This window comes from Lathamus discolor, chromosome 6 (genome assembly GCF_037157495.1).
Source record: "Lathamus discolor isolate bLatDis1 chromosome 6, bLatDis1.hap1, whole genome shotgun sequence".
Taxonomy (NCBI): Eukaryota; Metazoa; Chordata; class Aves; order Psittaciformes; family Psittacidae; genus Lathamus; species Lathamus discolor.
The window spans coordinates 14,923,200-14,935,503 of record NC_088889.1 but is presented as its reverse complement, the minus strand read 5'-3'; the positions used below and the strand labels follow the sequence as shown (position 1 = coordinate 14,935,503).

At 56.4% G+C, this 12,304-nt stretch overlaps 1 protein-coding gene across 1 annotated transcript; it reads right to left on the bottom strand.

Moving 5' to 3' along the window:
• Nucleotides 1-1,722: 1,722 nt before the first annotated feature.
• On the bottom strand, nucleotides 1,723-6,551 carry PTGER2 (prostaglandin E receptor 2). The gene is made up of 2 exons (XM_065686322.1): nucleotides 5,675-6,551; nucleotides 1,723-3,393 (listed from the first exon to the last, which is right to left on the bottom strand). Exons 1-2 carry the CDS (start codon nucleotides 6,524-6,526, stop codon nucleotides 3,148-3,150), a joined length of 1,098 nt encoding a protein of 365 aa, XP_065542394.1. The 5' UTR covers nucleotides 6,527-6,551; the 3' UTR covers nucleotides 1,723-3,147.
• Between the last annotated feature and the right edge of the window lie 5,753 nt (nucleotides 6,552-12,304).

Genomic DNA, 12,304 nt, shown 5'->3' with positions numbered 1-12,304 from the left:
GTCCTCTGTGCAGGCTCACGGCCCACGATACAGAGAGATTCATGGCCCTCCGCGCCCTCACAGAGCTCTAATTAAGGCTCTCATCTGAAAGATGGAGCAGGAGGGCTGATTGCTTTGTTCAGTTTCTGGGATGAGGGGCAGCAGTGGACAGGGCAACCCACGGCCAGCAGCTCAGATTGGGCCTGGCCAGCACACCCCAGCAGGGGGTCTGAGACCCCCGTCCCTCCACAGAGAGTGCTGCGGAGTGGTCCCCAAGCAGAGCAGTGACCACAGCATCTCCAGGTGAGGGATCCATCTCTGCATCACGGGTGGCAAAGGGACTTGGGGGGGTTCCTCTCTTTGTGTGCACCAATCTTCTCCCCAGCTCACAAGCAATTTCTCCTCTTTATTTTTGCATTACATTTCAGCCAAGTCATTTCCCTGACCACCCTTGCCAGGCTTGCTGTCCCTCACTGGGGACAGTTCACATGAGAGTGACTCTGCCGTAGCATTAACCTGCACAAAGCAGATTCCGGCTGGATGGGTGCGAGGAGGCTGTCTCCCAGTCCCACGTTTCCTGATGAGGAGCCATAAACCTCCCAGAGAAACAAGGACCTGGTAATTAGTGGTCAGCAGCCGAGCTGGCGGGAGCAGATCAGTGTAGTGAGAACTGCCGGGAGCATCCCACCTTTAGCTTGTCCCCGTGGATGGACCTGGGTCCTCCTCGCGCTGCTGTCACATTCCTCAGCAGGCTGGTCTCTGCAGGATGTGAGCCCTCTGCCATTTCCAATGTGATAGCTTTCTTTTCCTTTTCTCTCCATCTTTTGCATGCCAGGCAGCCTTTCATCCTGGTTTATAAAAGGATTAGGCAACTGGTTCTGAAATTCCAGTGTGAGCAAGCAGGTCACGACCATCCAGACAAATAAAGCACGCAGATCCACAGCTCTTTTCAAGCCAAGCACCCACTGAGACAGGATGGGGTACGCTGAGCCCTAAACCCAGAAAGTGCATTTGCTGCTGCTGCGTGCATGGATGGGGAAATAACTGGGGAGGGGGTAACCATGACCCCAGAGCAGCAGGTGGGAGCCTGCCCAATCTGGGCACCCAGGGCTCAGCAACGGGGTTAATGACTTCACTGCATGAGCTACATGACAGCGGGGAGCACCCCAGCTGCAGCCCCGTGTACAGGGCATGTCTTGCAACCTGCCCCCAAACCCTGCCTGAAATTCCGCACCCCCGCTGAACCCCCAGCCACAGGGCGCTGCCAGAATCCCGCCGGCAAGGCTTGAGCAATAGCAGCCCATGCCTGACATCTGCCCACACACAGCTTGGAGGCCAGTAAACTTCCTGTGGATATTGGCTGCCTGACAGAAGTGACATAAATTCTGCCTTTTTTAGGGTGGGTATTTTTGGGTCTGTATTTTGATAACAGGTAGGAACTTTGCCTGCCTCTCCCTGGCTTCGGGATAGACAAGCCTTAAGCGAGAGCTCAGAGTGGGGGTATTTCTGAAGCTCGGGGGTCACGTTGCAGAGGTAAGGCAAAAACGCCATCACTCGTTCATCAAACAGAGTTTATTCTTGTCTTTTAGGAAACTGGAGGCACACGTTTCCCCTCCTTGCCTCCCCTCCTGCCCCTCCCCCCGTCCCTGAGGCTTCATCCCACCAGTGCTCCATGTTTCCTCCAGGAGCCAGATCTGCCCCGAGGTGCAGCTTACGCACAAACCCACGCATGATTCAGCAGGCTCCTTTGAAAGACATTTATTATTTAAATAATAATATATTAGCTTTACATCACCTCAACAAAGAAACCTCAGAAAAGCTCTGAATCACGGCACCTTTGGGCTCTTTGAGCAGAGCGGCAGCCCTCAGATGGACTTGGAGATGCCCCATTTGCAATAGCATCATGACACTGCATATGCTCGATGCAGCACAAATGGGAGTCCCCCAGCGACTCCCTGATGGCAGCAGTGATGGTCTTGGGACCGCAGGGTCAGATGCTCCCGATGCTGGTGAGGACCAGTCCGGAGCCCTGAAGAGCAACAGGCATTCCACAAAACAAACAGCGGTACTGAAGGACACTGCCTGAAGGGCAGGATGGATGACCTGGAGGTTTGTGCACTCGGGGTGTCTGGTTTTGTTGGGGTTTTGTTGTTTTCCAAATAAAACCTCTAGAGAAGCGAAGCCCCTGAGCAGGTTTGTCCCAAGCCAGCGGGACGGCAATGGAAGGTGCTTTTTGGGCAGCCCAAGTGGATGAGCTCTCCTCTGTGCCAACCCAAAACCCACTAGCAGCATCACCCTGGACATGGGTAAAGTGCATGGCTGTGGCTGAAACCTCCTATTACCTGATCAGGCTGTTTATTCCCCTTGTCAGCTCCTACACAAATATAGGGCAAAGGAAAGAACAAACTGGGGCTCAGGAATGTCCACACAGCTCTGCTGCCATCACAGCGCTAGGGAAGTGCCAAAAGTTTGACTTTTTGGCTTTTTTTGTGACTCTCAGATATGCTGGACTGGCACCCACTGGAGTCTAAAATCTCTGGGGTGGGAATGGACAGACAGACACATGCACACAGACCTACACCTGATAACGTGTATTTCTTTGGGCAATCAGCCTACCAAGTAAAGAATAGTATCTGGGGATACAGTACTCCCTTCTCCTACCCAGTCACTAGGGACCTGAGCACAGAGATGGGTGCTTGCAACAATGGTGACCACACAACCCCACCTCCAGGACCCGTACCCTGCCTATACGCTGCCTTTAGCCCAAAATGACTGCGAGGGCCTTTCTGGGAAGCACACCAGCAGGAAGCTCTGCTCCCTGGGAGCCCCCACTGCAGTAGTGTTATAGAACATCACTCCATGCTTCATCCCCTGACCCTCCCACAGCATGGCTGAACGCAGCCTGCACCCTTTGCCAGGCAGGAACAGTCCCATCATCAATATCCAGGTACTCACCAGCCCTTACAATCTTGTCCCACTCTATTTTTTGCCCCATGAGAGACCACACTGCCTTACTTTCAAGACACGTGGTGACACCTGGCTGGGCCACCAGTACCTGGCCCACCCGGCAGCACATACATCTCTTTATGGGCCATAAGGCAGAGCTTCATTAACATCTGCCAAGGCTGTGCTTCACCTGGCAGATGTGTCCCAGAGTGGCCGATGGATCTACTGCCCACAGGGGTTCACTCGTGCTGCCAGGTTAGTCTTTGCAGGGGACGGAGTCCGTCTGTCCTGGCTCCTGAGGGTCACTTGGCAGCACAGCACTGAGCGCATGAACCGCAGGACCGGCGGCCTCAGGATGGCAAAGACCCATGGGTCAACGATGGAATTGATAGAGAGGAATCTCAGGGCCAGGAGATCCCACTCGTGGTTGTCCTTTTTCTCACTGAACTTGTTCACATAGGCACGGATCTGCAAAACACAACAGGGAGAAATAATGCCGGGCATGGGCTTCCAGGATCCAGCATCCTGGGGAGATTTGATTGGGCTGTCACAGGACATTCGCTGCCTCCATCAGGTTCAATGAATGAACTTTTTGCTAATGAATGCCAGGCGTGTGCTCTGCTGTCAGCTCTCAGCATGCACGGAGGCTTCAATTAGCCCTAATGCAATTAATACAGCGGCTCCTTAAGAAAGTGGCGGGTCTCACCTTGAAAACCACACTGGATGAATAAACGTGGAAGATGGAGGGGATGCAGGGTGCTGGACCGCTCCAGTCCTTCCTGCACTGTGCCGACTCACAGCTTATGAGGCTTCCTGGAAGGGTGACTCAGCACTCCTTACTCATATGGGTCGAATCGCCACCCCCTCGCTTCGGGGGACAGGGGATGCTCGGATGCGGATGAGAGCTGGGGGGCGGCACAGGATGCATGAGCATCCCTCCTCTGGCCAGGATCCATTGGGTACCACCCAGGGATGGTGCATCCAGGAGGTGGCCATGGTTCAGCCCGTGCTGGGGACTGTCAGTGGAGCACTTCCAAGGGCTACCCCAGGCTTAGGGCTTTTTTGGAAGGGTTTTGTGGTGCTGTAGCCTGACACTCGCTGGGTTCACGTGCCCAGGCTGGTCCTGTGGGCATCCCCAGCCAGAGGAGAAAGTGTCACGCCAAGGAGGCACCAGCAGTGCTCGACAGCTTGGTTTGAGAAGCTAACAAAACATAGCCCAAATACAACGCCACATGGGAACCAGGCGGTGGGAAAAGAAAAGCCAGCTGTATTTCTGGATAAGCCTGTATCTGCTACCAGAGGGCCCATGGGATCCCCACAAGCAGCACATTCCCATCCCGCCTGCCCCAAGCAGACCCATAGAGCCTTGCCCACGCATCCCCATCAAGGAATCCCACTTTATAATGACCACAGCACTCAAACCCAAGCTTTTTCAGGACGTGGGGAGAGTCATCGATTGCATGTGGGCCCATTAACGGAAGCTGAAACGTCTCTCAGGATGTTGAGTCTGGCTTCTGGGATGCTCGTGAGCATCCGGACATGACTGCTCTGTCTTTTCTCTGTCTTAAAACCCAGGCAGCCTGGCTCAGCTACAGCCTGTGGTTATTTTATTTTCCCCTGTGACAAGAAAGGGAGTGCAAAGGGAAGGTAGTGTCTATTTAACTCCATGAGCACAAAATTAGCACTGGCTGTGCTCCCAACCTTGGTGGGGCTTGCTTCTAATGGGAACAAAATGACTTCCCGCGGTGGCAGGCTCAAGCACACAGGCGGGGAACGTGAGTGTCTTGAGGTGCTCTGGAGTCCACCATGCTGCTGGTGTGATACGGTTTGGATGGATGAAAAGCTGCCCTTTGGAGGGGGAGAGCCCGGGGCAGCATCAGGAGACTCGCTCTCTCCCCTCCCTCACTTGGCTGCAGTGTTTCAACCCCGTATGTCTGCTGGAAGCCTCATGCATGGGTACGGCACAGGATGTGGGCACAAGCCCCAGGACAAGGCATGCTGTGGCCCGTGTGCCGGATCTCTGCTCCCAGCAGTCACCCACCTCTGTGCCCACACCCCAGTGTTGCAGAGGAGTAGAGACCTCCGCCTGCCCGCATCTTCAGCTCCATCCTTCCCTCTTGTTACCGAAATCCGGGATAACTCTGCCTGCCCAGCACAAATACCCGCTCCCTCCAGCCCAGTGGCATCTCCTTCATCCCCATTTTTGGACATCTCATTTATTGCTCTGCCACCACTCACACCTCCACCACGAGTGCTCTGCTCTCAGGAACTGCAGGGAAGTCGTGTGGTCCGGAGGATGCCACCCTGCCTGAGCCACACTGACTCGGAGCCTCTGCGGACACCTCTCCTCCTGCCACCCCGTCCTCCTGCCACCCTGTCATCCCTGCACCCCATCCTCCTGCCACCCTGTCATCCCTGCACCCCATCCTCCTGCCACCGTCATCCCTGCACCCCGTCCTCCTGCCACCCTGTCATCTCCCCACCCAGTCCTCCTGCCACCCCACCCCATCCTCCTCCTGGCCCTGGGGATGCAAGAAGTGGCTCCCCCAGCACCCCAAGGGATGTGCAAACTGCCTGGAGTCTGTGGCAGAGCTGGGGTCTCCCAAGCTTCAGGAGGAGCTAAACTTTGACCTCAACCCTTGAGGTGTGGGCAGTGAAGTTGGGGGGAGGCTTTAAAAGGGAGGGAGGGAGAACAATGGGCATGCTGGGGAGAGGGACCCCACCCCAGAGGAGAGGCGGTCACACTCACCGTGAAGGGCAGGGAACAGATGACAAAGGTGATGGTCATGATGGAGAGGAGGAGGAGATGGTCGATCTCCTCGGCCATGGAGAACATGCGCCGGCCGCAGCTGCTGGCTGCCCGGGGCTGCTCGAGTGTGGCCAGCCGGCGGGTCTTCTGCCCGCGGCGGTGCATGCGGGCCAGGTTGGCAATGACACTGAGGTTGCAGAGCAGCACGGAGAGGATGAGGAAGAGGAGCAGGGTGGCGTAGAGGAGTGAGAAGGTGACGTCCAACCCAGATACCCCCCTGCCGCTGTTGTGCTCGGGGTAGTCCAGGTGCATCTGGATGAAGCACCAAGTGCCGGGGCAATACTGCACGTACTGCCCAAAGCCCACCAGCGGCAAGGAGCAGAAGGCTGCCGAGAAGGTGTAGATGGCAGGCAGGACAACCAAGCCCGTGCGGGGGCTTAGAAAGCGCTCGTAGAAGTAAGGCTGCCCCAGGGCCAGGCATCGCTCCAGCGCCATGGTGAAGAGGATGAGCATGGTGGCGAGGCCGAAGAAGCTCATAGCAAAACCGAAGTAGAGGCAGATGTGTCTTCCTTGGGCCAGGGTGGTCAGGGTGCGGTTGTGGTGGTAGGAGGCCAGGACGAAGGGGCTGACGGAGCAGGTGCCCAGCAGGTCGGTGACCACCAGCGCCAGCACCAGGACGTGGAAGAGGGCGGGCGGGCGGGCGCGGGGCCCGCGGCGGCAGCGCAGCAGAAGCCCCAGGGCCAGGAGGTTGCCCAGGAGCCCGGCGGAGAACATGAGCGCGCTGACGAGCGGGCGGGCCCCGGCCGGCAGCGCTCCGCCGAGCTCGCACAGCCCCCGGCCCGTCCCGTTCATCCCGCCGCTGCCGCACGACTGCGCCGCCGCCCGCCCGCAGCGCCAGCACCGCCCCCCCGCCCCGGGCCGCCCCGCCCGCCGCCCCCGAGCCCGCCCCGGGCCGCCCCCCGGCACCGGGACGCTGGTGGCTGGGGCACCGACGGTGAGCCCGCCGCGGGGCCGGGGCCGGGGCCGGAGCCTCTCGCACGGCCAGTCCCGAGCGGTACGGGAGTCCCGGTGAGGCACCGAGAGCATCGCGGCGCGGGCAGCTTCCGACCGGTCCCAGAGCGGGCCGGGAGCCCCGAGGCGCAGCCCGCCCCGGTGCGGCTCCGGGCGCTCCGGTACCTGGCCGGGAGCCCTGGGCACGATCGGCCACTGTGGTGGTTCTGGCGTCCCGCTGCTGCTCTGGGCACGGTGAGCTAGCCCGGGGGCCGGGCTCAGGGCAACGGGAGTCCCGGTGCTACTGCGGGAGCCCCGACGCCGGGATAGCCCTGCTGCTGATCTAGGAACCCAGCGGCACGGCCAGCCCCGGTGCTGGTCCGGGAGCCCCAAGAGGCACAGCAACACTCGGTGCCGGTCTGGGACCCCCCCGATTCACAGCGATATCCGGTGCTGGTCTGAGAGCACCGAGTTCATTTCAAGCCTCATTGCCGGTGCCGCGCCAGGAGCCCCGGGAGGGCAATGAGCTCCGGTGCTCGTCCGAGGACCCGAAGGCACCATAAGCCCTGGTGCCATTTCCATCGGCCTGGTGCAGGACAGGCTACCAGGGATCCACCGCTGCTCCCACGGCCCCAGAGGCACCCAGAGCCCACAGAGAACACCCTGCCCCATGGCCAGCTTTACACCATGTCCCCATTGCCCCCCTGTCCTGTATGCCATCAGAGGTCCCCACAGCGGTGCAGCCTGCAGCCGGTGTCTGGTTATAGTGCGGGTGATAGCTCCTATCGATAGGAGCTCCTCTTCCTGCTGCAAGCCTGGCTGAGCACAGCTCATCTGCCCCAGATACCAGCTCAAGGAAAGCTCCTTCCACTGGTGCTTTGGGTTCAGCAGGTGGCACAGGAAGCTCTCACTGTGTGACAGTGTGTATTTTCCCAGTGTGAGTATTTCCCCAATCACGATCCTGATCCTCTCCCCACCTTGCTGAGAGCAAAGCCTTTGTCCTTGGCCTCCAGCCTGGGATCTGGCTCAGGTGCACCCCTTGCCTAATGGGAGCTGTCCTCACAAAGTGCTCTGGTCCCCCCAAGCCCCAGTGAAAGGCTGCAGCATCGCTCAGCTCCAGCATGGACACGGCAGGTTGCTGCCCCACGTACATTTTGGCTGTTATTTTCAAAAGCTCGCTTTTGTAACAGGAACTTCGTAAAGGAAGCGTGGTATACGGTGAACCCTGGGGCTGGATGAGCTGCGGTTTGTGACAGCACCTCTGTTTCCAACAGGCCACTCTTAATCCTTTCTTGAAGCTCAAAGTCTTCTTCAGCACTTCACAGAGGACATGCACTCGTGTAGGGCTGTATGGGACCCTGGCATGTTCAGCCCTCCGTGGTACTCGCAAAAAGCCTAATCCTGGCCTGGTCCATCTAAGCAGCGTATGGAGGCTGCATTCTGCTCCTCTGGAGACTTCTTCCGGGCAGAAGGCACCCTGTGGAGTGGTTGCTTCAAGACTTCTCCCAGCCTCCCACTCCGGTCTGGTGTTCTGTGTCACAGCTCAGGAAGGGGTTTTGGCATCTTCTGGAGCTCTTTCCTGGCAGCTAATGGAGCTTTAAATACCCATCTGGGGCTTCAGGCTTCTCAACTGGCAGTTGCCTCTGAAGGGATATTTTTGCAATAATAGGAAATTGATGGGCTTTTTTCTGGGTTTATTTCTTTATCCCTTCTGAGCTCAACATCAGGAACAGGCCACTTGGTACCGTCTGTCCATCTCTTGGGAAGAGTTTGTTTTCTTCCATGTTATCTCGGGTGTCTTGCCTCTAACAAAGACCGTACAGAATCGTAAAATCATCTAAGTTAGAAAAGACCTTTAAGATCATCAAATCTGACCATAGCCCCAGCACTGCCAAGCCCACCAGTAATCATATGCCGAAGTGCCACATCTACACACCTTTTAAACACCCCCAAGGATGGTGACTCCACCACTTCCCTGGGCAGCCTCTTCCAATGCTTGACAACCCTTTGGGTGAAGACGTTTTTCCCAATATCTAATCTAAACCTTTCCTGGAGCAACTTGAGACCATTTCTTCTTCTCTTGTCACTTGTTACCTGGGAGGAGAGACTGACCCCCACCTCCCTACAGCCTCCTTTCAGGCAGTTGTAGAGAGTGATGAGGTCCCCCCTGAGCCTCCTTTTTTCCAGACTAAACAACCCCAGGTCCCTCAGCCATTCCTCGTAAGACTTGTGCTCCAGACCCTTCACCAGCTCCTTTGCCAGTCTTTGGACATACTGCAGAGTCTCCTGTGTCCTCCCAAGGGTTTTTCTCTAAGAGAAGATTTACAGGGTTGGCCCATTTAGAGAAAAAGCTTTGGGCTTGTAAGAAAGCTGCATGAATTTCACATAAACCCTTCAGCCAGGAGGACTCAACCTCTGGAGTTTGCTGCCCATGGCTGGGGAGAGCACTGGGATCCTGCTTCATCCCTGGTGGGTTTTAAAGGATGGCTTTGGCATTACAGTCAGGGAGGAAATCCTAAACTGACAGAGGGTAGATTTAGATTAGATATAAGGAAGTTCTTCCCTGTGAAGGGGGTGGGACTTTGGCACAGGTTGCCCAGAGAAGCTGTGGCTGCCCCATCCCTGGCAGCGTTCAAGTCCAGGTTGGACAGGGCTTTGAGCAACCTGCTCTAGTGGAAGGTGTCCCTGCCTGTGGCAGGAGGGTTGGGACTGGATGATCTTGAAGGTCTCTTCCAGCCCTAACCATGATTCTATGACTGCATGGGTGGATTTCAATCCTTTTAAACCAAAAACTCCATCTGAGTTGTGTTTAGCAAAGCCAGACATCATTTTTCTCCCAAATCCTTCCTAGCCCTGTCCCTGATCCCATGCAGCAGTGCTGCCAGCAGCCTCACTCTCCATCCTGGAAGAGAGTGGCCAGGTACCAGTGTGGCAGGTCCAGGTTTTGGCCCCTTGATTTGCTGTCCTGGGCAAGCACCTGGGTGCACGGGTTAAAAAATCCAGCCCCTCACCGGCTGGCTGTGTCTCACAGCGCCCTGGCTGTGGTGCCTGGCAGCCCCAGCGCTGCTGCCTGCCCAGACATGCGCCTTCCCGCTTCCAGAATGGCTGAAAAATGCAGGCAGACAATAAAATAGAAGAGCTCTTTGCAAGAACGGAACAGTTTGCTGGGAAATGAGCCTGTGCAAAGTTGTGCCTTGATTTCATGAGCCAGAAAAACACAAAGTCACCCTCACCATGCTCAGTTAACATCCAAGGAAGGAGCGGGATGCAAGGTTAGGTGATGCCAGTGACACCAGTGACACCAGTGACACCATGAGCGTGGGACACAGCAGCCAGCAGTGCTGGCGCAGCACAACAGCTCCAAAAAGAGCATCGTTGGTGTGAGCCACCGGCGTGAGCCAAGCAGCGTCTCTTTATTGCTTCCATTAAGCATTAGGTCTGTCCCTTTGAGGATCATTGGCACAGGAGCGATCTGGCACGGAGGAGGCCCATGGGGCATGACTGAGCAGTGTGAGGAGCTTGGGAAGAGGATGTGATCGGGGAGGCTCACACAGCAGCTTTCAGCTCTTCAGTGTTGGGCTGGGGAGCCCTGAGCCTCTGGGTTTTTTTGGTTCCTGCCCAGCGAGGTTTACAACTAAACCACAGTTGCAGGGAGCTTTTTAAACCATGATTTTTATTCTATTTTCATTTTTTCCAAGCTCAGTAATAGGAAGGGGCTCTGAGCTTCGATATAACTCCTGAAACCCCAAACCAGGTGCGTTTGGGCATTAAAAAGTGGATTGCCCAAGGGAGCAACTTGGGGTGGAGAGGAGCAGCCCCGTCCTTGCAGCCGCTGCGCCCAGCGTGCTCCGGCCCGCCCGGCAGCAGTCCCGGCTGGAGACGTGCTGCCATCTCTGGAGGAGACTGCGGTACGGCAGCCCCAGGCCCCACAAGCAGCCGGGCAGTGATTTATCCGCTCAGAGGGCAGCCTGGCGCTCAGCCCCAAGAGCAAACCTTGCTGCCTGCTGCCGGAGGCACCGGTGGCTGCCTGGAGACTCCAAGTCTGCTCCCCGGGCAGGTAGGACACCACTAAGGGCAGAACGGTGGTCATACAGCCAGCGGAGCGAGGTAAGAGTGTCGAGGTCACCAGGAGGTGCGCGGGCTCAGGAGTGGAAACAGGGATGATGCAGGGACATGGGGGTCACCCCTCAGCCTGCCAGCCCCCACTGTGCTCAGTGGTTCCACGATTTCCTTCCTCTCATGATAAACTCCTGGACGGGTCAGACGCTGGGGTGTGTGCATCGTCTCAGGGCTTGGATGGGGGCTGTATTCAGGCACCTTAATAAATAACCGGGGGGGTTTGTTGGTTTGGGGCTTTCTAAATTTAGGTGCATGGTTGCCCTGGGCTCTAAATACACACACCACGGGGCAGGGGCCTCTCCCAGGAGGCTCTCCTGGAGTGAATCCTTGTTGAGATCAAAGGCAGACGATGGCCTTTCCCAGCCTGCGCACACACTGAGCACCCACTGCTGCCACCTGCTAGCCTGTCTGTGCCCGGTCCATCTGTGCATGGATCCATATGATGGAGGGGATCCCAGACCAGGAGGATTTTGCAGAGCTGTTATCCCACCAGGCCTTCATCCTTCTGCGGTGGAACAGGCCCAGTGAAAGCCACAACACAGGCTCGGTGCTGTTGACTCTGTGGTTCCACGTGAGCCATCTCCAAGTCAGTAACACACCGGTAACATGAAACCAACAGGCAAACCAACCCTCACTGCATTTCTTTCTCTTTAGCAAACCCTGAAGACGAGCTTGCACGCCCCCATAATATATCCCCAGATACAGGTCTGCCCTTTGCTCTAGCCTGGGAGAGCCTGGCTGCTCAAACAGCCAGAGTCAACCCAACCAGGTCACCTCCAAAAAGCCCCAAGGTAGATTTGCGTGAGTTTCTTCCTTCAAAAACCAGAATCCATTTGACACCAAGAGTAAATATCACATGAGAAATGGCAGGAACATGACCACACCTTGCAAGGCTTGGCTAAATAGAGGGAGAGAATTATTTGCCCTGTCTCCTCCAAGGACAATAAGCAGATGGGGACTTGGGTGATCACCATTTTTTTGGCCTAAATGCTCACTTGAGGCAGATATTAAATCCAGTTAACGTATGTGGCTCAGCGGAAATGGATCTTTCATTAAAATGATCGCTTGTTGGCATGCTTGCAGGGTGAGATTATCCATCCCAGGCTCTGTCTTATCTCAATTACTGCTCTTATTAGGGCTCAGGACCATCATAAATGCCAAATTAAAACAATTACAGCAGGACAGGTAGCCATCTGAGCAACACAAATGCAACATTAGCACTTGAAGAAAATTAGTCTTTGGGAGAAGAGCAGAGTGAAACCACAGCCCTGCTTGGTGGATATGGGGTTACGGGGCAGACGATGGGCATCCCAAGGAGGGATGGATGATGGGCATCCCAGGAATGCACCTCCCCTGTCCTCCAGCTTCTTGGCACAGCCATGAGCTTCTGGTCAAGTTTCTGAGTCTCCATACCCAAAAAGTCTCTGTCATACCCCACCCTGCTGAGGCCAGTGACACCCTGAACCAGCCCTGGACAACCTCCCCTTGTCATGGAGGGCGATACTGCACAGGACAAGGCAA